Genomic DNA, 26,346 nt, shown 5'->3' on the forward strand with positions numbered 1-26,346 from the left:
ATAATTCTTTTAGTTCTGGTGACCAGGATTTGCATCAATGATATCAATGGAAAAATGCAGGTGAGTCATGGAGAATAGCTGCACTATTTACTCATCTTAATAAAATTTATTAGGGGTTCTGAACAGAGAATACAGAATGTTGCTTCTTATTAAACCATTATTTACCTTTTTACCAAAAGAAGTGTAATTTACTACCAATGAGATAGCTGTGAACTCATCCAAAAAGCTCAGTTGCGTGGATCACAGCTGTCAGTCTTGGAACATGAGGTTCTAATTTCCCCAAACTGCAATACAAATGGGATTTACATTGCTCCATTCATGAACAATTGATTATATTTCCTTCATATCAAATGCCTATGTTTTGTATTCCTTTAATCTAGGAAGACAAGAAGCCATTGCAGCCTGCCTCCATATTCACACAAAAAGAATTGTGAACGGCTCACTATGTGACAGCTCAATGCGTCCACCTGCAATGACGAGAGCCTGTAACACCAAACTGTGCCCTCCAAGGTACTGTCTGAATTACATTGTCTGATTTACAAACAAAGGGGTTGTCCAGCAAAAATCTTTTTCTTTCAAATCAATTGGTGTCAGAAAGGTATATAGATTTTTTTATTAAAAATCTCAAGTCTTCCCATGCTTATCAGCTGCTGTATGTCCTGCAGGAAATTTTGTTTTATTTTCAGTCTGACACAGTGCTCTCTGCTGACATCTCTGGCCGAGACAGGAACTGTTCAGAGCAGGAGGCGTTTTTAAAGGGGTTATCCAGCGCTACAAAAACATGGCCACTTTTGCCCCTACTGTTGTCTCCAGTTCAGGTGCGGTTTGCAATTAAGCTCCATTTACTTCAATGAAACTGAGTTTCAAAACCCCACCCAAACTGGAGACAATAGTAGGGGGAAAGTGGCCATGTTTTTGTAGTGCTGGATAACCCCTTTAATGGGAATTTGCTACTGCTCTGGACAGTTCCTGTCTTGGCCAGAGATGTCAGCAGAGAGCACTGTGTCAGACTGAAAATAAAACAACATTTCCTTCAGGACATACAGCAGTTTATAACTATGGGAAGACTTGAGATTTTTTAATAGAAGTAAATTACAAATCTGTACAACTTTCTGACACCAGTTGATTTGAAAGAAAAAGATTTTCGCTGGACAACCCCTTAAAAAAAAACAAAAAGTTATATTGAATCATAGGCCTGTATTTTCACTAATTCTACGGTTTAGCATAGTGTATAGTAAATTAGTATAAGAACAATAAAAAATGTTAACATTGCACTACAGATCTAGTAAGCTGCATTTCACATGGCTAAAATAATGGGTGTGAGTTTTTTTCCCCCTCCTGGCATTAGCATAGTTATGGTGAATGGCCACTCCTCTTTTTACTGGCTTGGATATTTTGTAAAAGAAGTAAATTACAAATCTCTGGCCTTTTCTGGCACCAGTTGATTTAAAGAGTCATAGGCAGCAGGCTGAACTGCACCAGCACACCCCTTCCCTGCCCCTGATGATTAGGCTCCAATATGGGGGATCTAGAGGCTGGCCCAGCCGGCCTCGACAATTGTTAAGATAAAATGGAAGATAGCAGCTTTATAAGTGTACAAATGCACAATACCACCATCAATGGTATAGTCTTCTTTATTGTCCTATGCCCTATTTGCTGGGGTCTCCAGCTCCGAACCACATAAGGAGCTGACAGATTCCCTTTAAAGGTGGCCATACACATGTAATATCTGTCAGCCAAATGTTTATTTGCCAAACAGCTATCACTCCTGATCACTCCATACAAATAAAAGCTGCTGCTGGACTCCTCTGGAGAACAAAATGATCGAGTATTTTAGATACAACACTCCCAATCCTTCTTCCCTCTGTCGTCATTGGTTCTATGAGAATTGAGCGGGCCCCATACAGATTATACAGTTGGCCAGTACTGCTGACTTTTTGCAAAGTTTATGGGGACCTGTATTCAGGGTCCCCTAGAGGACCAGATGTTCTGTATAGGAAGTATGCTGCAGTCAGAGAGCTCTGGTGGCTTTTTACCTCTCTAAGAACAAAGGGGTCTGGAAACCCCTACCTTCACTGACATCATCTGTTGGTGGAGTCTCAGCAGACCCCCATACACTTTATACTGGTGGATAAGACTGCTGCGAGCGGCAGTTTTTTTCGTACATAAGTGTAAAGTGCATGAGGACCTTTATGCCTCTCAATTAATTCATCTGGTGAGTACAAGACACCTTTTGATAAACTACATTTGAAAATGCATACTAAACGGGCCCCCTATGAGTCATGGGCCCCCAGGCAGCTGCCTACCCTGCCCAATGGGAAAGACAGCTCTGACACTAAAAGATGTTCCTGCAGTTCACACCTATTGCCGCTACATGACTGTTGTTGTGTTAAACAATTACTAGATGGCCATAACATAGGCAAGCAATAATGATCACAGCACTGACAAATTTCCAGGCTAGAAGATTATATTTTATAATGAATTTACAGATGTTCATTGCGATATCCCATATACTGTACATTGAGTAATACTGTACAGCAAGTATTGGGCCGCCAGAGCTACAAAAGCCATGGGCACCCTCTATGATGGGAAATCTTTCCAATGTGTCATTGATTAAAAGTAGTTTAGAAGTAAATTGCCTCTTCAAACAGGATGTAGATATAGACAAAGCAATAAAGGGAAATGTCTGAAAGGTGTAGAGCTTGAAAGTAATACAAGATGATTCGTCCATGACCCTGCATTGGAAGAAAGGCCTTTATGCATGGTGCATAGGTATGTAAACAATATAGCAGATATGTGCAGTCACTTGTGTCTGGAGCAGCTGCACACAGTAACGTGCTAGGGAAGGGAAGTCTTTTGTTCCTATTGCTGTATAGCTGATCTCCTAGTTCATCATTTTTATGGACTACATTCTGTTATAATATGTGCTCTGTTTGAATGAAGTAACTTTTCACATTGTGTTAAAAAAATAATAATTAAAAAAAATATATATATATATATATATATATATATATATATATACACACATACACAGTGGTACCTTGGTTTAAGAGTAACTTGGTTTAAGAGCGTTTTGCAAAAAGAGCTCAAAGTTTTCAAAATTGTAACTTGGTTTAAGAGCATTGCTTTGGTTTAAGAGATAGGTGGGACTGGGAGTGGGGGAGGGGCATGGACTGCATAGCAGGGTCTACAGCCCTGTACTCTGACCCAGGAAGTCTCCCTCACCTTCCAAATCATGGCAGATCCACTTCAGGCTGGGGCTTGCATCAGAGGACAGGACTGTGGAGGTAATCTCTTCATAGCTGTAACCCCTCTCTCCCCGGACAGACAGTGCGGCATTTATGTGCCCACATATACCCTGCTCATTCCTTCATGCTCCCTGCAGTGTCTGTCCACCCTTGTGTTTCCCATCCTCTTTATTCCTGCTATAATGTGCCTGCACTCACACTCAGCTATATACACTGCTGCTATAATGTGCCTGTACTCACACTCAGCTATATACACTGTTGCTATGAGCCTGCACTTATACTCAGCTATTCAAGATGCTGTATATAAAGTTTCTGACTCTGTCCTCCTGCACAGCTCTGTGATTCTCACTTCCTGTTTCCTCACTGCTGAACACACACCCCTTCCCCATCGCTGTCATGTGACCACACAGCCCTCTGACAGCAGCCCTGCTCCTCAGATTCCTATACTGTACAGTAACTTATAATGTGACATATTCAGCAGTTTGTCATTGTTTGTTTTATCTGTTCTACATGTTGTTCAGAATTTAAAAAAAAAGTTTTGGGGGTGTGGAACAAATTTGCTTTGGTTTAAGAGTGATTTGGATTACAAGCACAGTCCCGGAACGAATTATGCTCGTAATCCAAGGCACCACTGTATATATATATATATTGTAGGGGAGTTGCTCAGGTATAGCTAGGTAGCGGTCGCAGACAGAGGAAAACAGGCAATTCACAGTTCAAATCTTAGTGTTTATTCACACCACAAAAACAAATGGAACAAAAATCCAGCATTACCTTCATGCTGCCATCACACATAAGTGCAGTTCCAGCTTGGCCTTTAAAGCAGTAACAGAAGTTCTAAGTGTTGGTTCAGACCTTACAGCAGCAGCTGCCTTGTACACAGTCCATGTGTCTGAACACAGTCCAACCAGTCCTCCTAGACAGATCGCATAGGTGTACTCCAGACTTGAGCACACACCACCTCTCTCTGCCCTCTCTCCCAGCTCAGCTTTGTATGTTGGGAAATGCCTAAAAACCTGGAACGGCTTAATAACTCCAGTCCAGTCCTTGAACCTAGCTCTCTGCATTCCTCAGAGCCAGACAAGCTGAGAGGAAAATACCTCCCATCCAGCAACAACCCCCGGACTATGTCACAATATATATATATATATATATATATATATATATATATATATATATATATATATATAATATATATATATTTGTAGTGTATCATAGATCAAAGATCACCATATGCAGTCCAACAGAATGAGAGTCAGATGGGATAAGAAATCACCCCACGCGTTCCGCCGTCTAGCGGCTTCCTCAGGGATGTGGGCAGTAAGGTATCCGCCCTATGGCTGGGTTCACACGCTGTAACTGTGCGGCTGTATTTTTTATGCAGCTGTAAATGTGCGGGTGAAACTCCGGCCGTGGGAAAAAATAGACATGCGGCTTGGAAATCTGGTTCAACTAAAAATAACAAATAAAATGTTAAGAAAGTGATGCAAACACCTCTGGATGCATCTGGGAAAGCAGGGAAACAGTTTACATGAATCGATATTACCGGGGTTTGCGATCCTATGCACTATAGCCGATGTCTCTCATGGTTAATATATTGAATTAATAAAACACATTTTCTGTCTAATAAAGTCCCTTTTATTGTTCAATAATTAAATGTAAATGATTCCATCATTTTGCAATTAAATATACTGTTAAAATAAATATATATATATAAATAAATGTATATTTATATATATATTTATTTTTTGACAGTATATTTAATTGCACAATGATGGATTCGTTAGAATTAAATTATTGAACAAAGAAACTGTATTTGTTTCAACGAAAATGTGTTTTATTAATTAAATATTAATTAGTACAGGAAGCTCTATAAGCCGTTAATTCATATGCCGGCAATAGAGCATTCTGTACTAATCATCACTTTACTTTAATGAAAACATCAAATGTTTCTTCTAATTATGTTATCACAATAGCATTATTAGAAGAAACATTTAGAATTATATGTGCGCTCAGCTGATTGGCTGATCGGCTCAGCGCACATATAAAGAGCGGGTCCGCAGCACAGTGACTTCATTGTGCTGCGGACCAGCGAAGAGGACACATCGGGACATCAGATGGTGAGTATAGAGCTCTCCCCACCCCCTCCCCGGCACTGCACCCCTCCCAGCAAGGAAGGGGGGTCACTTAACCCCTTCCTTGCTGGGATGGGTGCAGTCTGACATCAGTCTGGCCCCCAGGGGGTTAAGGGGGATGCAATACATCCTCCCTTAACCCCTTGGGGGTCAGACTGTAAGCAGCGATCTGTAAAGATGCTGCATACTGTAAGGAGCACAACACCGCTCACAATGATGGGTGTTGTGCTCCTGTTTGTGTGTTTTTTGTGTGTTTCTCCCTTTTTGTTTTTCAGATATCGGTATCCTGGGGATTACGTCGGATTCCATGGACTACGTTGATGACCAGCGGTTGTTCTTTGAATTTTTTTTAATAAAATGGTCAATGAGGGGTGTGGGGGTGTTTTTATTTTAATAAAAAATATTTTAAACTTGTGTCTTGTCTTTATTTCTTTACTTTATAGACTTAGTAGTGGAAGCCGTCTAATAGACGGAATCCATTACTAAGTTGGGGCCTAGTGTTAGCCGGTATAAAATGGCTAACACTAACCCCCTATTATTACCCCAGTACCCAATGCCACCAGGGGTACTGGGAAGAGCCGGGTGCCAGTGGTCCCGGAGCGTCAATATTGGCGCTCCTGGACCGGGCGGCAGCAGGCTGGTAAGATTTAGGCTGGGGAGGGCCTAAAACAATGGCTCTTCCCACCCTGGTGTTACCAGGCTGCTGTCGTTTGGTTTTTAACCCGGCTGGTTATAAAAATAGGGGGGACCCTATGCGGTTTTTTTTAATTATTTATTTTTAAAAAAAAACGCATAGGGTCCCCCCTATTTTTATAACCAGCCGGGTTAAAAACCAAACGACAACAGCCTGGTAACACCAGGGTGGGAAGAGCCATTGGTTTAGGCCCTCCCCAGCCTAAATCTTACCAGCCTGCTGCCGCCCGGTCCAGGAGCGCCAATATTGACGCTCCGGGACCACTGGCACCCGGCTCTTCCCAGTACCCCTGGTGGCATTGGGTACTGGGGTAATAATAGGGGGTTAGTGTTAGCCATTTTATACCGGCTAACACTAGGCCCCGACTTAGTAATGGATTCCGTCTATTAGACGGCTTCCACTACTAAGTCTATAAAGTAAAGAAATAAAGACAAGACACAAGTTTACGATATTTTTTATTCAAATAAAAACACCCCCACACCCCTCATTGACCATTTTATTAAAAAAATTCAAAGAACAACCGCTGGTCATCGACATAGTCCATGGAATCCGACGTAATCCCCAGGATACCGATATCTGAAACACACAAAAAACACACAAACAGGAGCACAACACCCATCATTGTGAGCGGTGTTGTGCTCCTTACAGTATGCAGCATCTTTACAGATCGCTGCTTACAGTCTGACCCCCAAGGGGTTAAGGGAGGATGTATTGCATCCCCCTTAACCCCCTGGGGGCCAGACTGATGTCAGACTGCACCCGTCCCAGCAAGGAAGGGGTTAAGTGACCCCCCTTCCTTGCTGGGAGGGGTGCAGTGCCGGGGAGGGGGTGGGGAGAGCTCTATACTCACCATCCGATGTCCCGATGTGTCCTCTTCGCTGGTCCGCAGCACAATGAAGTCACTGTACTGCGGACCGGCTCATTATATGTGCGCTCAGCCGAACAGCCAATCAGCTGAGCGCACATATAATTGTAAATGTTTCTTCTAATAATGCTATTGTGATAACATAATTAGAAGAAACATTTGATGTTTTCATTAAAGTAAAGTGATGATTAGTACAGAAAGCTCTATTGCCGGCATATGAATTAACGGCTTATAGAGCTTCCTGTACTAATTAATATTTAATTAATAAAACACATTTTCGTTGAAATAAATACAGTTTCGTTGGTCAATAATTTAATTCTAACGAATCCGTCATTGTGCAATTCAATATACTGTCAAAAAATAAATATATACATAAATATACATTTATTTATATATCTATTTTTTTAACAGTATATTTAATTGCAAAATGATGGATTCGTTAGAAATAAATTATTGACCAACGAAAGTGTCTTGATTACAAAGAAAATGTGTTTTAGTAATTTAATATATTAACTATTAGAGGCATCGGCATTCGGCATCATTGCCGGCTATTTTTGAAGTACTCCGTACGAACCGCCTGTCAATCCTCGGCCGCATGTTCAGCCGCAAACAATGGTCTTGTTCATTTTTTACGGGTCCGTTTACGATAGGGCCGTAGATTCAGACATAGTGTGCACTGTGCAGCCGCATATCCTATACTTCCAAGCATACACACGAACCACCAAAAATACCGCCGCACAATTACAGCCGCAAATACAGCCGCACTGTTACAACGTGTGAACCAAGCCTATATATGTTTCTATTGAATATGAATGGCGTCACGATCTTACTTGTTTCTTATTTAGATATACTTTCCTATTACGCCGCTGCGCATGCACCAGATTGTTTATTAATATTGCCGACGATACTTCGTATACAGATATACAGATCATTTATATATACTGCCGACACCAGTTAGCAACTGTCTATCTATTCACTCTTTGAATATACTATTTGTACTATCCGCACTATTTGAATGGTGCTGATGGCCATTTCATGCTGGCCTGTATAAGTATATCACCTCTAGCAGCATTGATGGCTATAATGTATCTTGGTCTGTATGGAGAGATTTGCTTCACACACATATGGACAGTTATCAGTTTGCAGCTCACATAGTTAGGCATACGATCCAGGGTCCTTATATAGTGTCACACTGAATGAGATTGGTAATCATTGTACTGCTGTCTGGGTGAGATTTCTCTCTCTCTCTCTCTCTCTCTCTCTCTCTCTCTCTCTCTATATATATATATATATATATATATATATGGTGACTGCCATACTCTTGTAGTCTGGTTACTTTTACCTCTAGTGACAATGTCTTCCAAAGCTAATGCACATGTGTGACTACTCCAAAATGGCGCTGGCTTCTCTATACATGTATAGTGATTGCCATATTCTTGTAGTCTGGTTACTTTTACCTCTAGTGACAATGTCTTCCAATGCTACTGCACATGCGTGACTACTCCAAAATGGCGCCGGTTTCTCAGTCGCTCTTGTAGTTATATACTGTATGCGGTTGCCATATTCTTGTAGTCTGGTTACTTTGACCTCTAGTGACTATGTCTTTCAATGCTACTACACATGCGTGACTACTCCAAAATGGCGCAGGCTTCTCTATATATGTATAGTGATTGCCATATTCTTGTAGTCTGGTTACTTTTACCTCTAGTGTCAATGTCTTCCAATGCTACTGCACATGCATGACTACTCCAAAATGGTGCCGGCTATTTAGTCGCTTTTTTAGCCATATATTCGGCTGCCATATTCTTGTAGTCTGGTTAATTTTACCTCTAATGACAATATCTTCCAATGCTAATGCACATGCGTGACTACTCCAAAATGGCGCCGGCTTCTCAGTCGCTTTTGTAGTCATACATGCGGCTGCCATATTCTTGAAGCCCATACACTTCTGCCTTCAGTGGCAGCTTCTTGATGCTACTGCACATGTGCAGCTCTTCCAAGATGGCGCCGGACATGTTTGAGATGCTTGCTTTTCCTGCACATGGTATGATTTTTCATCTAATCTGTAATTGCTTTCACATGTTGTATAGGTATATATACTATGCCCCTCACCTTACTGCCCACATCCCTGAGGAAGCTGCTAGACGGCGGAACGCGTGGGGTGATTTCTTATCCCATCTGACTCTCATTCTGTGGGACTGTATATGGTGATCTTTTCCAATTTTTTTTTTCCTATTCTCCATTTTTTGTGGTTATATTTTGTTTTACCGGGTTTCTGTCTCGGTAGAGATGTTGGCTTTTTGTTATTGTACATACAGTCCAGAGTCAGAGTGGTAGATTAGTCCCGGCTGGAACACCAGCAGGACTTATGGTGACATTTTAGTGTTTTTAATGTAGAGCAGTATTTGGGGTGTTGTCTACCTCATTTTACTACTCCTGTACATTCATATATTTGTGGTATTTTGTATCCTTTGTCAGTGTTATAATAAAGATTTTTGTGATGTTCTACCATTTTTTTGTGCATATGCTTTTTTTCTTTTGAGAGGATGATGAACTACTTATATGCATTGGTTTAGCACTCCATGATTATTAGTGGTGCCCACTAGCTTTATATATATATATAACAATCATATGCAGCCGCGTCACCGAGCAGGTAATGTATTCTCTCGGTGGCGGGGCTGCGGGCGGTTAACTAACATACTCACAGCGGGATGTCAATCATGCTGCGAGTATGTGCTATCATAGAGTTGAATGGCACTGGATCTGCAGTGGATTTCACTGCGAATTCGCAGCATAAAGTCCTCTGCGGATCTGTTACGTGTGAAGGCACCCTTAAGGTGGTAATTTTTTTTCAGTATGCAATAAAATCAACGTGCATTTGGCAGAATGGTCAGTGGGGACTGATGACCATTCTAAACTTTGCTAAGAGGCCTTATGATTTCTATGAGCTTCCTGGGTATGGATGGTCCCGTCTTGCCATCACTACCACCTGTTATTTCACTCTGTCTCAATACAGTATTTTGTAATTCAGTAATATATGCCTGTCCTCATCAATATACCTTACATGATAATAATTTCTTGGCTCTCCATTTCCCTCCAGACCTATATAAAGATCTATTGATTCTAGCCAATGTGGCCGATCTTCTTATTCATCCTTTATATGAAGCTAGAGCTTAAAGATGTGAATTCTTTATTGACCCTTTTTATGTTGCAGATTAATCAGCATTCCTTACACTTACTACATCTGGCAGACACATAATGAACAGGCCATAGGATTCCAATATCAGATGCCAGAAGTAGGAAATTCTAGAACAGTTGTAAAACTATGATAAAGTGTAGAAATCCAGTTCAATATTTTCGTCTAGTTGAGCATGACTGATGGGGCAGAAGATATGATGAATGTCACTGTTTTAAGACTGTCAGCCATTTAACAAGTTTCATGTTCCCTGTGGTTCGGCTATTTTAGACTTTAAATTTTTGGATGTAATATAATGGTCTGCAGCGTATCCAAGCTCTAGGGCAAGCCTCAAACATACCCTGGCAACAGGCGTCTATCTTCCTAAGCCAGACGTCAAAAAGGGCCTTTTTAATAATCATTCAGGAAATTGTTTCTTATTGAACCTGAAGGAAGATTTCATGTTCATTTCATAATCATTTTTCAGGTTTTCCTTTTGAAGCTGGGTAATAATGTGAAAGTTTCTTTCTTTCCTTCACGTCTTTGGTTTGAGTGCTGTGAGAAAATACAGTATGTAGTGGTTTATGACGGTGTTCAATTCTTTTCTTCCAGAATATCAATTTAGTTTTTAGTGTAGCACCTAAAGGGGCTATATGGGCATACCTTTTTTTTAAAAATATTTTGCTGGAGACACCATTAGAAATAAAATAAAATTGTATGTCACCTGCCTAAGCTAGGATGTAAGCTTGCCCCCTCCATCTCCCGATCCTCACTCTTCTTCCTATTGTTAAAACAGAAGGGTTGTAGTAGTCACAGTGGTCACAGTGGCTGGGCCAGGGCTCCCGCACTCTATTGGCCTGTACAGTAACAGGGGTTATGTTTGGGTAGGCTTATATCTGTAGTTCCCCTGTAGCACATCCTATGTATGTATCCTGACTTTTAATGTTTGGGATGCCTTTAATGGTAGTGTTCAAAATGAACCAGACAAAAAGTATCTTAATAGAGGTAGACAAATAGCTCACAATTACCCTTATTGAAGATCTGTCGGATCACATCTAAGATGGAGCCACAGTACTTTAATACAGATAGGCAGGTTTAACTTTGAATGTTTTTTTGAGGAATCATAGAGCTGTTTCTTTCTTCTGCTTTAACCACTTTTCTCTAGTCCTATTCATTTCTCCATGGTGCAGGCTATAATCTGATTGGCTTAGAGTTAGGCTAGGGCCACATTGCATTTTTGCTCTCAGTTTAATGTATCCATTCAAAGGGAAAACGCAAAAATAGATGGTAAAATGCATGCTGTTGTATGTCATCCTGCGGGCATCAGTTTTCTTTTGACTTACATTTTTTTTAAAAATCTGTTGGTTGGTTTGTCATGTACAGTATAAGCAATTCTGCAATAGGCCTGACCAGAAGTGACTTTTAGTCAAAATATAAAGCTGTGGAGTCCTTACGTCATCTTACGTCGCCCTACAGGTTGTGTCCCTGTCTAACCTCTAAGTAGGAGGACCTTGGAGGTTCTTGCTGTCCTTGACTACACTTCTTTCACTTAATTTGCATTGCTAAGTTTATACACACAAAGCCCTGCCAGTATCTCTTTGGGACCCTACATAGATAGATAGCAAGATATTATCTATTTTGGTTCCCCGGGTTTAGAGGGAATGGTGGCCTGGTCTCTAACTGCCTCGCTCCCTAGCTACAAAGACTTAGAGGGAACATTGATTTATAATGTACAAAATCTGTTCTTGGTAATTAATAGCAGTGAAAGTAATGTCTATGGGATTTATCCCTCATGGTTTAATCATGTTGTATTTGTATAGTTTAGATCTTTCTTCTCCAACTAGCTTCTATACAATGTGGCGGTAATGAGCATACATTTTGCTATTTTGACTGATAATGTCATTATATAAGCATGAAACAATTTCACAGAAGTAAGTTTGCCTTAAGACAACATTAATTATAAAAAACATAAACCAGTTCACGATAAATGTGCCAAACAGCAACTAACCATGATTTTTACTCGGTAGGTAATGTAAATGCCTCTTCGGTCCCTCATGATACTTTATAAAATAGCATGCCATCACAACAAATGGCGTCAGGAGAAAGTATGCATCGAAAGTGGATATTTAACAGGACACATATTTAGACTGTCGTTCCATTTTAGTCAACAGGTTTCCTGAATTTCCTATGTATTTCATATACTGTGTATAATGTATTTCAGTTTTAGTTATACTATGACAAAATAGGGTACAGCCACAAAGGACCATTCACTACTATTTGCAATGTAGTAAAACATGGCCCTTGATTATTTCAACGCAACATTGGGCTGAAAGCAAGGGTTGAAATATGCTTAGATATTTTATAAAAGGTAATCTTAACCAGATGGTAATACAATTACAGAAGCTAGACATGCAGAAATTCATTTAGCAGAAAGATGCACAGGTTCATTGGAAAGTTTACGAAGGCAATTTCAGAGGCCCCGGCAAGGTGCAAGAGAACATAAAGGTTTCCTAATAGTATGGCTATGGTACTGCTTGAAAGTTTTTTTAATAACAGTGGTAAATGGTCTGAGAGAAAATGTAGGAAATCGTAGATAGTTATTTTCATCAGTGTCGCCCTAAGGGCTTGTTCACATCTGTCTTGTTATTTCAGTTTGTCGGCTCTTAATGCAACCCTGGATTTAGATGTGAACAGAGACGAAAATGTGTTTTTATTATTTTCGAAAATTAAATAAACTAGGCAAAGGCAGCACATTTATCAATGTGATGCACACTGGCCTATATTTATTGATATGAAAAAAGAGAGCCTGTGGAGCCTCATTTAAGAGTCTTAAAACACAGGACTAGCCAGATATCCATCCAGGGAAGAACCCAGACAAGGGCCTTGGCTGGGTCCTTCCCAGAGGCTCCTTTTTTGCATATTCATGTTTCCCAGGGAGCAATGCACCTAGGATTACACTGTGTTGAGCGCTTTAACTGGCAGCTGGCAGTGTTATTATTTGACTGGTCTCCCGATCTTTTTCTCCTATTGGTCTACAAGGCATTGCTCCCACCTAGCCAGAATCCTGCTCCACACTGATTACGGACAACACCCCAAAACAGCTGTATGTGGATGAATACCTGGCCTTGGTTTCTCCCTTGTCATGACATTGACTTATAGGGCCACTTAATAAGGTGGTTTTGGTGGTTTCCCAACAGGAGCCACCCCTTGGCTGGGCTCTTCCCAGTGGGATATCAGGCTAGTCTTGCATTTTAAGACTCTTAAATAAGGCTTTTTTTTTTGCATATTTATGTTTCCCAGGGAGCAATGCACCAAGGATTTCACTGCATTGGGCGCTATAACTAGCAGCTGGCAGTGTTATCTTTTGCTGGTCTCCCTGAGATTACTGATCTGTTTCCTGTACACTTATCAATGTCTGGGGGGGGGGGGGGGGAATCAAACACATTAATTTTTTTTTTGTCTTTTTTGATCTTTTTGTCTCCAATTGATAAATCTAGGTCACTCTTTAATAAATTTGCTAGCCATGTTAGACACATTTCTCTTCCTTAAGGCACCTCCAGGCTTACTTACTGACAGCATATAGGCTCCAAACAAACAAAACATTGACTAGGGTCCACACTCTGCCAGAAAAACAAAGATACATAAACTTCCTTTACTGGGTGGCAACTTTCCACAGCTTTTATTTGTAAATTGTGAAACACACACATAATGGTCACACAGTGCAGAACTTTAGATGAACAACCCAAAACCACAAAACAGGCACTTATTGTCAAACTTTGAAGAGGGGTTGGAAGTATTTTGCCCCGGCAGACTCCTACAGCGCAAGTCTGCCTTACAAACCTTAACCTGCTTAGCAGGTTTTACTCTGCGAGCTGTGACTTGAATAAAACACAAAACGATATCCTCAGTTAAAGGGAGGGCAGAGAAAGAGAAGGGTGACCTAAACTAATGGCTACACACCCAGGGGATGGTTACAGAAGGAAGAGACTGTCTGATTGGACCCTGACCCCACAACCTGCCTCCTTTACTCCCAGGCCTAGCAGGCTCTGGTAGGAAATGTAGGAATAGCCCACTAGGATTGTACCACATACTGTCAGTAGGTACCCTCCACAAACTGTCGGGTGCCTTCCAGAATATAAATATTTGGCATCAAAATATTGACACACACCAGCCTCTCATAGTAAGGCTATGTTCACACTACGTAAAAAACACGGCCGTATTTAACAACAACGGTCGTGTTTTTTTTACGTAGTGTGAACATAGCCTAACACAGTAATATAGTAACACAGTAGAAAGGACTGAGAGGCAGTGATCACTTTTGTGCAACACAATTTTGTGAACCTCCAATAGGGATTGAAGTCCCTTATCCCGGTTAAAGGAATATCTTGCCACTGTTCAATTAAGCTAATTGTTCATCTGCAACATCTGTGTGATCTGAGGCTAGGTACATATGTTGTGGGCAACGTGACCAAGAACTCCATAACACGACATGACTACATTGACATGGGTGCTGCGGTGTTGTGGCAAGTACAGGTAAAGCACTTGGTAAAGAATCTAACCTGTTCTTACATTTCCATAGGACAGGAGATGCTGATGAAGAAGGTAGTTCACTACACAGCACCTGATGACTATTCATGAAAAACAGGCAGGTGGATCAGTGCACCAAGGGCTATCATGTAGCCACGGCACTGAACCATTTAACAAATTTGAGGGGTTATCCAGCATTATCAAAACATAGCCACTTTCTTTCAGAGACAGCACCACTCTTGTCTCTAGTTTGGGTGTGGTTTTGCAACCATTTCTATTGAAGTGAGTGTCAAACAACACCTGAACTCGAGACAAGAGTCGTGTTGTCTCTGGAAGAAAGTGGCCATGTTTTTATAATGCTGGATAACCCCTTAAATAAAATTGAATCTTGCAGGAAAATGGAGCCGAGTATGCAGGTACAAAAACTACCTTCATTCTCAGTGTCTCCTGCCTTATGAGACAAAACAGCAGGTGAGGTTCTTCTTCTTAGATTCTGTTAATTTCCCTAGAAAAATCACATTCTTTACCAGACAACAATGTGTGCACCCAATCTTACAGGCTCACTGAGCTTTGCCTAAACTGGATATACTTGTTTCCAATCTTTAGTTAAAAGTAAGACTTGGTACAAAGTTTGCTGGTTCTGACAGTAAACTAACATTTTCCTCAGATTTATTACTTATTATTTGTGCCCTTTTCCCTCCACGTTTCAAGGTTGCTCCTTTCCCCTATGAGGCTATGTTCATACGCTGTAAGAGACCGGCCGTTACATGACCTGGCTGGGTCACGGAACGGCCAGTCTCAGAAAAGATCATCCCGGCCGGTACTGCAGTACTGGCTGGATGATCTTTAGCGCCAATGAGTTCTGATGCAGGCGCATGCGAGCGCGCCCGCATTAGAACTCTCCACTTCACACTATGGAGTGTGTGGCCTAAATTGCTCTGTTAGTCTCTCCCTGCTCTGCTCTAACTGCCTACTGTGATCCTGCTCTCTCCTCCACACACAGCTAACTCGCCACCTCGGTTACCGAACTACCTTATATAGAGGGGGAGGGGCTGACATCACAAAGGGGCCTGCAGCTGATTGGACGGCTGCTAGGGATTATGATTAATCTCTTTCTCATGCCCAGTAACGTTCCAGACAGCATGCGCGGCTGCCATATTGTTTTTTCTTGCGCATTTCCCTAACAAATTGGTGGGAATTCTCTTGGCAGAACAAAGCAAATTGACGGCCTGATTTTCAGCAAATTTGGATTCGCCGTATTCGCTTTGCTCATCTCTAATGAATATGATGCATTTTCAATGCGCTTTTCTGCCTTCTGGATTTCTATAATTGGGATTATTGGGTGGAGGGAAATTGCATAAAAGTTTTGCAACACTTTGAAAAGTCACAAATATTATATGCACCTTAAAACCCATGTAACTTGAACCACACCCCGGTTACAAAGACTACATTCTTTGCAACAACCTTTTGTCAGATGAGATGCAAGAAAACATATTAAATTATGCAGGCACATTTTTCAATAACAAATCTGCCAAATTATATATGATGAAGTTGTACAACCTTTCATTTAGTGAATTGTCATTATTAAAGAGGATATCTGGAGAGGAAGAACGGTCCTATCTTTATTGGTCTCCGGCACTCCACGTCTTCCATCTGCCCTTCTGTGCTGATGCTTCCGCAGACGAGAGAGGTGGGTGGGATCAAGTTGTGGGCAGTGATCAATAGCTGCCTGATGTTACCGATGTCATGGTAACAGTGTGCAGCTAATGGACATTGTATGTAGGCATGTTTTAGCCTGCATGCAATGCCTGCAGAGCTAGCAACATCCTCATGCCCCCTTCCTCATCTGTGGAAGTATGAGCATGGATGGGTAGACGGAGGAAGTGGCACGCTGGAAGGAAGAACAGGTATAGAGTAGAACAGTAGACCTTTTCTACTCTGGATATTCCCTTTAACCTAAAAACAGAAAACCAGGACTGTAAGGACTTCCTTCATGAGGTGGTGTAACTAGAGGGGGTACAGAGGGTGCACCTGGGCCCAGAAACCTCAGGGGGCCATTAAGTCTTTCTTCCCCATGAGGATGTAATCACAGATCCATACAGATGATATAGTCTGACTATATATGGAGTGTATTTAGGAAGGGATATTACAGGGTGAGTGGCGTCAGAGGTAGTACGGGGTAGGGGCCGTCCTTTTTAGGGCGATCACCCCGCTGCACCCTGAGCGAGCAGGGATAGTGTGGTGCACCTATAGGGAGCTATAGGGATTGTTACTCCCACCACCTATCCACACACAAGGATCTGCTCCTCTGATTGTTTGGCCTATGTATGGACGAATGCACTTTATTCAGCTGATTTACATAATTAATGGTTTACATAATGAATTTATATACTGTCTATGAATTAATTATTGATATTGTATATGTATAGGGGTGTGGACTTCGGGTCCGAATACTTGATGGTGGAGGTTTTTTTGTACACTTTGGTGTTGGTATTTTTTAAAAAAGAGTATTTATTAAATGTTAAGTTTTAATAGGATCCTAACTGTGATTATTCCCCATGAGGAGGCCAGTACTATAAAGTTAAGGGACCCTGTGCAATAGGGCCCACCAGCTTCAAGTTATGCCTCTGCCTTCATGATTCACCAAAGGTTGGATCTCTGCCTCAACATCTTTTATAGTCATTTACAATTGGATGTTCCCTGAGTGAACTCAGAACTTTAGAATTACTTCCTGATGCCAGGCCTACATCATGTATCAGACTAAAGGGCTTTAGCTGTATTAATTTAGTTTGTTTTGCATTTCATGGATCTGATTGTATCTGCTTTACATTTTTCATGCTTTTGTTTGCCTAAATAATAAGAATTAAGGACATTCCATGTTATACTAGCATGATATCCGATAGCTCATTCCAAATGGAAACATCTTTTGTTGGAATGCTTTGCTGTTTTTCACCTTCTTCCATTTACAAATTTAGATAGACTTTTTAGGCTTATGTGTGGTCTGTTATGTGCGGAGTAACTATAAGTTGAAACAGTAATGTAAGGAGTAATAGGATAAAACTTTTCCTGTGCAGTATACAACAGTTCCCTTAACCAATTGCCAGTCCTGCATTGACTAAAAGGGAATCTGTCAGTCCCCGGGCCCTACCTAAGGTGCTGACAGTGTGCTGTAGAGAGCAGGCCCCTAGTAAGCATGGTACCGTTTAGTAATTTGTCCATGGAGTGGATTATGCACAATCTTAGGTCTCCTACTGTAATGAAGAGTCAACGAGGAGTTGTGGTTCAGTGTTTCTGCTACATTCTGGCACATCTCACCACTCCTTCCTCCTCCCTCTTCATCATGAAAAATCAATGCTGCCCAGCCTCCTGCTAACTCAGCTGTCAGTCAGCATCTGCCAACAGAGGACTGATCTGCTATCAGATCTAGTTGAATCCCTAAGGCCTTATGCACATGTTCAGTATTTTTTTCTGGTCCTGAAACAACCCGTGAGAAATTGCGGATTGGACATCCGTATTCCATCCGTATTCCATCCGTATTCCATCCGTATTTCCGTAATTCCATTTTTTTACTACTCATTGCTTTTCAATGCACTTCATTCGGATTTTTTTGCGGAAATACGGATGCCAACATGTTACAATCCGTAAACAATCCGTAACCAATTGATTTCAATGAGAGGATCCGCAAAAAAAAATGGGTCCGCACCCGGTCCGCACTAGGACATGTCCTTTTTTTTTACGGATTGATTTTCATCCATTTCTGCTACTGATAGTGTGAATAGCCCAATAGACTTCAATGTGCACTAACTCGGATACGGAAATACGGATCCGTAAATTACGGAACGTGTGAATAAGGCCTTAGGCTACAATGGTATTCAAAGGGCCCCCTTCACATGTCTGTACGTGTGTATGCGGTCGCGATCTGCGCCGCAAAAAAAAGGACATGTTGTAATGTGAACCATATTTTGCGGCACGGATCACTAAGCTAATGAAGTGGCAATGTAGTGCTCCGTAAAGCACAGAGCACTACAGATGCACATTCATAGTGCGGGCCGCGGTCACGGGTGTGTAAATGTAGTCTTAGCCTGTGTTGGAACTCTGGTCTAGGGGTAAGTTGCCTGTCTAGAGACTGATTAACAGTTCTTTCTTTGGTTTGATTGCCCTGATGGAAATGAAATATAGTTATTTATTATTTTGTTTTTTTTCTTATTATTGTATTTTTAAAAGTGCAAAGAATTCCCAATCAGGTCCAAATTAGTTTTTTTTTTTTTTTTTTTTAAATCCAATGAATATAGTTATTACTTTTCTTCCAGAAACAGCCCCAATCTTGTCCTAATTTTGTGTGTGGTGTTGCATCTTTGTGCCATTAAAGGAAATGATGCCAATAGGATGACTACCATACACAACATGAGAACAGATATAAACCTGTCTACGGAAGAAAGCAGACATGTTTTGTTTTTAAATCCTGGATAACTCTGATAGGATAGTTTTAGAAAATTTCCAGGGCTATGAGTAGTCCATAATCAACATCAACAGAAATATATAATTATTATTATTTATTACATTTAATTTTATTTTTTTTATTCTGACAGGCTTTCATCATCACCTAGCAAATTACTGACTAAATAAAGAATGTCATAATGAAAGTAGAAGTAGGCTTTTAGAGTAGTTCTTTTTTGTGCTATCTCTTAACCCATGCATATGCTATTTAGTCTTTCATTTGAATGAAGAGTATATCTCTGAATTCTGAGATGATCTGTCTAGACATGAGTAAGTTGGATCCATTAAGAAAAATTACTTCTAAAGGAAGACAGTGACAAGTACAATTTCAATGTAGATCTTTTTATTGAGTATGACATGTACAGCTGAAGCAATGCACAGATGGCTGAAATATTGCACCATGTTCTGCACCTTGATCATTTACTCATGAGTGTTAGAAATTAGCAATAAAAATGTAACATTATTGCAGACGTAACATTTTATGACCATTTTATGTTTCCTATATATACTAATCAAAATTATGTTAAAACAGGTGGAATACAGGATCCTGGAGTCGGTGCTCTGCTACATGTGGGGTCGGGATACAAACTAGAGATGTCCACTGTTCTGGCCTGACTGATTCTAGTAATAATTCTGAGCAAGAATGTGAAGGTAAAAAGCCATCAGCTCTGCAGCCATGTAATCAGATTGACTGCCCGCCTGCTTGGCACGTGGAGGACTGGCAACAGGTATTTCCATATACTTGCCGACAACAATTCGGCATAAATTTCTGAATTCAGAGGCACAGAGAGTTGTTCGTATTTTTTACAGAAGTGTTTTTGTTTCTGCTTAAAACAGATTATTTATGGCTGGAGACTAATGACAATGGAGGGGGGTATGTTCCTGCAGAATGCCAAACTGCAATAGAAAACCAGCATATCCACAACTGAAAGTCCATTCCAAATCTACATATATTAATTGGCAAAATTGTCAGGCGCCTAATAGTCAAGGGAAATGAATAACAACAATTTCTGGAAATGTGATGGTCTACAAAATCCATTGACAAAACTCAATGTACATAGTGCCAAGAAAGCAAGTGACACTATTTGGATGTCACTGTAGTCATCCAATTACACATGGGGAAAAAACACATTAAAATTTGGGTTTAAAGAGGTTTTCCAGTAAAAATGTGTTGATAGCCTTTCCCCAGGATCAGTTATTAAAGGACAACTCCCATGAAAAACTTTTTCCCAGTAATTGAAGCACATTACAAAGTTATATAACTCTGTAATATGCTTCAATCACCTATCTGCCTCCCTTCCCTGTCTTTTCCCAACTCCACCCCCCACCAGGAAGTGCACTAAACTCACACATACCTAATTACTGTCGTCACCAGGCTCTTCTCTCAGCTCTTTCTTGTGATGATGAGTCATCAGCAGGAGGGCTGGGCTAGCTCCTGTTACACCAGCCTCCTGCTCCCCTGCCTTGTAAGGTGACTCAGCTTGCTCAGCTCCCATTGGCTGAGCAACTGCAAGCCATCTGAGTCATGTCACTTGCTTATCTTCCCTTGTGACAGACTCCCTGCACATAGGCAGCTCCCCCCTCCCCTCACACTCTCTACTGCTGCCGAGTGGACTCAGTGAATGAATGAATGAGTCATGTCACTAGGGAAGATAAGCAAGTGACATGACTCAGATGGCTTGCAGTTGCTCAGCCAATGACAGCTGAGCAATCTGAGTCACCTGACAAGGCAGGCGAGGGGGAGGCTGGTGTAACAGGAGCTAGAACAGCCCTCCTGCTGATGACTCATCCTCACAAGAAGGAGCTGAGAGAAGAAACTGGTGACGACAGTAATTAGGTATGTGTGAGTTTCTTACACTTACTGGTGGGGGGGTTGAGGGGGAAAAAGACAGGGAAGGGAGGCAGATAGGTGATTTAAGCATATTACAGAGTTATATAACTTTGTAATGTGCTTCAATTACTGGGAAAAAGTTTTTCATGGGAGTTGTCCTTTAATATCTGATTGGCAGGATTACAACAGCTGGCATCCCACTCATCAGTTGTTCTATATAACTGCATCACCCCTAACAAAGCTGGAAGTTGCTGGCTCCTTACTTGGTATAGTGGCAGCACTGGGTACTGCAGCTTAGATTGCATTAAAGTTAATGGAGGAGATCTGCAGTAACCGAGCACAGCCACTCCAAATAAGGAGTCGACTGCTTCTGACTTTATTACCTTGTAGTATATGTAAAAGAATACATAATGCACAGATCCTCTTCTGATGCCCAGCTACACTCATATATGCTTATAAAGGAGCAGTAGTGATCAGTGGATTGCTGCAATGGATATCTGCAGCTCTAAGTCCTGTATATCAGGCTTAGTATTCTGACTTAGTATTTTGTTGCTAAAAGTGAATGTTAACACTGTTATTAATCTACACCACCCCAGAGCCAGGAATGATCCTGGCCATGGCAACATCAAGCTATTAGATAACATGTTTGATGAATCTGGCTGCATACCACACAATTCCTAAAAAGTGTCTGAGCTAGTGACACCGCTGTTTGTACAGATCCTTGTACTCTGTGTTGTGCAGTTGACATGCGCCATGCAATACCCTGTGAGTGAAGTGATACTGATGGCCTCAACAATGCTGTGATTGTGTTCTCAGTGTTCTCGGACGTGTGGAGGAGGTATCCAAAACCGCAAAGTGAGTTGCAAACAGTTGTTGGCAGATGGGAGCTTTATGAAGCTTTCTGAAGAGCTCTGCCAGATGCAAAAGCCTTCGAGTCAGAAACCTTGTGGGAAAGTTGATTGTCCCCCGCGGTTAACAACGGGAGAGTGGTCTAAGGTCAGTTATATCTGCAGTACTATAATAAACAGCATAGGTTGCAAATGTATTGGACTATTCTTAACCACCTATGAAATAGCTGATTTAAAGTGATATTGCCATTGCTCTTACTCTATGTTCGGTTCTCCACAGCATCCACAAACTTAGCTGCTGCACATATGATATATACCTGTATAAAACTTGTCTGTGTCCTCACAACAGTTAGGCCCTCTCTCCCAAGAGATTGAAGTGAAGGCCCAGCTAAGTAACACTGTCCACCACACAGAACTGCATATAGTTTGTGTGGGGGGGTATGCCCTCTAAATTCTGTCATTGCTTGTTATGGGTCAATATAAATAGAATGTAGTAAGAGCAACTGATCTCTTTAGCTTCTGGAATATCGATGATGGGTACACAGATGACATCACTTCAACCAAAAACTAATTTAAAGGAGAAGTGTGGGCAAAAAAAACAATCAGAACAGGCACGGGCTAGGGTAACATAATGAGGAAGCTATACATACTGATCTCTGTGCCTTTGGAGCACCACATCCTCCTCTTGGACCCCCGCTCTCAGGGAAGAGCTGGCACCACACCCTATGGTCAGGGCAGGGCTGAAATTTATAGGGAGGCATTAGGTGCACATGACCAATTAGGGAAGTACTGTCCCTTTAAATCTGAGACACCTGGTGCGTGCCCTAGGAGGCATAGCCGCACACGCTGGGCCAAGATACGGGAGGCAGGAGCTGGGGCTCGTAAGGTGCCCGAGAGGGCTGAACAGATGGCAGTGCTAGGCTCCTGCACAAGGCCTTCGGCGTCCGCCAGGCAGTGCCGACTGGGAGAGCAGGTGCGGCAGCAGCCATAATAGATATCAACTTGGTGACTGTTTAACAGAAATATTGAAAACAAAAAGGCATCTGTATAGTAAATAATACAAGGTACAGTGCCTACAAAACAATTTTATTTACTTTATTCATGGTGTAAGTGTTAGGCCAATGGCTTTATGTTTGTGCTTTTAGTGCTCTTCAAGATGTGGTACTGGAGTCCAAAGAAGAATACTACTGTGTCAGAAGATAACAGCTAAAGGGCAAGTAGTGATTGTTAATGGGTCACTATGCCAAGGACTTCCTGGCCCAGGTCTTATAAGAACATGCCGTGTAGGTGCATGCTATAGTAAGTATTGTAAAGCTAAGTCTTAAATTTGATTTGAAATTTGTTTCCAGCGATGAGAGATTGTACTAAATAGGGACTTGTAATATTTTATGGAGGCCATGCAACTTCATACCACCATGTGCAGAATATTTTACAAGAACTAAACCTTAGCACATTAATAGTTTCTGTAACTGCTCACAGAGGTGCACCCAAATGTAATTGTTTTATATTTACTGAGTAATGAAGCGAGTTGTTTTTCTGCATGCGTGGTTTGTGAGAACATTCATTGTTCACATTCTTTAATAATTACTGAGACTATGAAGTCATTTACTAAATTACGTGTTCTGAATAATTCACTTGTGGCTCTCATGAGGGAAATTTGCACTAGTTGGCTTTGGTATTTGCTATTTGATTAGAATTATAAATGAAAAAAGTATCCATTAGTAAATTACCATTAAAAAATTACAATCTAATGGCTTAATGTCCATTGAGATGAAAATAGTTCTCTAATTCTGTCATCCCACCATTCAACAATTTATTATATACAGAAACTAGAAAGGAGCAGTTTTTTATTCTTTGCCCCATGCCAAGGACATTCCTAAAATTCCATTGGGTTTTTAAATGTTCAGTTAGTTGGCATTTCAGTCTGCAAGCTGGCTTTAATGAGGCACAAAATGACCTATTTATAGGTGACAATGACTTATGTATACTGTGATATAACAGTGCCCCCTGTGTGTTCTCCTGGTCTTGCATTCTTAGGTGCTTCTGTGAAATACAAATGTACCTATTACTCTCTTAGTTCTATCTGCAATTTTATTTTAACATATGTGGATACTAAAGGAGAAGTCCAGGGTAAGACCTTTTTTTTAAAAAAAAAGAGGTGGCAGAACATAACATTCACCTACTTCCGCGGCTCCCGCGCTGCGGTCCACTTTCCTCCACTCCGGTTCCCGGACCTCCAGACGCTTCCTGGTTTGAGCAATGACCCGGGTTGTGACATGTCAGGCCTTCTCAGCCGGGTAGCAGGGTCCTGCCTTGGAGGACTCCAGCGCTAGAGCCAGGGAGGTAGGTGAATGTTGTTATGTTCAGCCACCTACCCCCCCCCCCCCCCCCCCCAGCTCTTTCGAAAAAAAAAAAATCAGACTCCAGACTTCTCCTTTAAAGATATTTTCTTCATTAACACTAAATAAAAGAAGAAAAATTAAGATTGAAAAGATCTAGGTTCAGCTTTCTTTTAGTTAGGGATTGCAATTTCTCAATACAATATGTTATCTCAACACAATTTCTCAACACAACATGCTATCAAAACACTCAAAAGGCTTAATTTATATAACAATAACTGGCTATGTTCCCAGAATGGGAATGCCGTGCTTTGGTGGGAAAATGAAAGCTGTCCAAAAAGACTCCCATAAAACAGCCACATTAAGCCGTTGTGAGCACATAGTCACTGGCTGACAAAGAAAGCAGATCTCAGACATAATCAGGCTATGTTCACACACCAAATGACGACTGTTATCTGTTTGTTTGACCAAATGACGACTGTTATCCTTTGACGGATGTAAAAAAAAGGCGGTCTGAACTACAGTATGCTGAGTTTAGAGAAAAGCTAAGGAAGGACATATCTGTTTTCTATTTCATTAAAGAGTTATTCCTATCTAGGAATACCCCGGTAGCCTCTGGCCTGCATGCAGCTGCTTAAGATGGTCAGGAAGCCAAAAATGGATGTGTCAGCTGTTTTACATAATTTGACTCCAAATGACTTGGGAGCCAATATTGATGGAAGAAACAGCGATACTCATTAAATTAAATTAAATGAATATATAAAAAAAACAACAACAAGAGCTTACAATCTATAATAAATAGGGATAATACAAAAAGCAGAATGCAAAAGGGCTTTATTTCTCCAGTGGTTCAGCCTTCTTTTATAAGTAGGGTAGTGTAGGTGAATGAACCAGTGATCAGGCAATCTCTGCATGTACGAGTGTATGGAGATTTGGGGGGACACTGCTGGATTTTAATTCATATTGAAAAATAAAAGTGTTTAAAGTAGTAAACAGAGCTAAGGACAATTCTTTTGGGAACATCTTTTTTGCTGAAAAATTGTTTGTGGATGAAAGATATTTCCTTGATCAAAAATGTCAAATACAGCTGATACCTGTGGACTACAAAAATCATTGATTCTTTAACTTTGCCTGACAAAAAATTGTTTTTATTTGGTTTTGGTTTTAATTTACATTCATTTTTTTTTAGTTTAATGGAAAAAACAGCACTATGTGTTATGACTCTTTATTTTTTTCAAAGAGACCAAACACAGGAAATTCCGTGTTTCCCAGGTCAATGTGAAAAAAAAAGCAAAAACATGTTATACTGACTATAAGTCGTCTATAAAATAAAAATTATAATATTGCTCAAACACATACTGCATTGGTCCATACTGTAGTAACACAACCATACTACAAACTACTGCAAGACATATACACATTCTTAGTGGACGCTAGCTGGTAGTTAGTAAAAATATAATTTCAGTACAACCAATTGCCATTAAGGTATCATCCAACTCACAATAGTGCAAATAAAACTTTTATTCAATTTGCTATGAACTGATTTATTGAGTTAGCTATTATTTCATGTACTTCACTGTAACTCACATACGTCAATGCTTCACACTATGTGATGATGTGACTGCAGTTCCCTTCACATCATCAATGTTAACGCTCTAGTTGTTAAAGAAACACTTAGGAGCGGAGTCCGCCATTTATATTTTTTGGTCACTACAAGCCATTATCAGAGGTAGCGCCAAGTCCATAAATTATACAATGGTATTTTACAATTTCAAAAAGCTTTGGATGTTTTTTAGGCTAGCTACAATAATTCCATATCAAGAAAAAAAATCTGTTGCACTGTATAACACCGAATACATATTTTCCTTTACATACATGCTCAGATCAGTGGTGGAGTATCTATTAAGCAAGGTTTAAGCAGACGCCATATGGTAGATACAGTTGAATATTTTATAAGGTGTCTAATGGCTTAGCACTGCAAAGAGCCATAAATATGGCACATGGTGGCCTGGGGGTCTTTGAAAACACTAAAACAAGCTACAGGTGCAATGAAATGTGGATTTAATGATTTGAGTATGAAAAGAATGTGCAAATGAAAGTGTCACAAGTTTTTGCTTTTGATGTGAAAAGTTGACAAATTAACTATGCTTAAATCCTGGGCTTGGCTGAGGGCTGATTATTATGCCT

At 40.7% G+C, this 26,346-nt stretch overlaps 1 protein-coding gene across 1 annotated transcript in view; it reads left to right on the plus strand.

The window, feature by feature from the left end:
- The window catches only part of ADAMTSL3 (ADAMTS like 3), a 367,623-nt gene that overhangs the window by 290,260 nt on the left and 51,017 nt on the right, over positions 1–26,346 (plus strand). Inside the window, exons 17-20 of the mRNA XM_069983695.1 lie at positions 381–510; positions 19,674–19,869; positions 21,789–21,968; positions 22,966–23,119. Of these exons, the coding sequence (XP_069839796.1) occupies positions 381–510; positions 19,674–19,869; positions 21,789–21,968; positions 22,966–23,119 (660 nt within the window). The remainder of the gene's footprint in view (positions 1–380; positions 511–19,673; positions 19,870–21,788; positions 21,969–22,965; positions 23,120–26,346) is intronic.

Source organism: Dendropsophus ebraccatus, chromosome 1 (assembly GCF_027789765.1).
Source record: "Dendropsophus ebraccatus isolate aDenEbr1 chromosome 1, aDenEbr1.pat, whole genome shotgun sequence".
NCBI classification, from domain to species: Eukaryota; Metazoa; Chordata; class Amphibia; order Anura; family Hylidae; genus Dendropsophus; species Dendropsophus ebraccatus.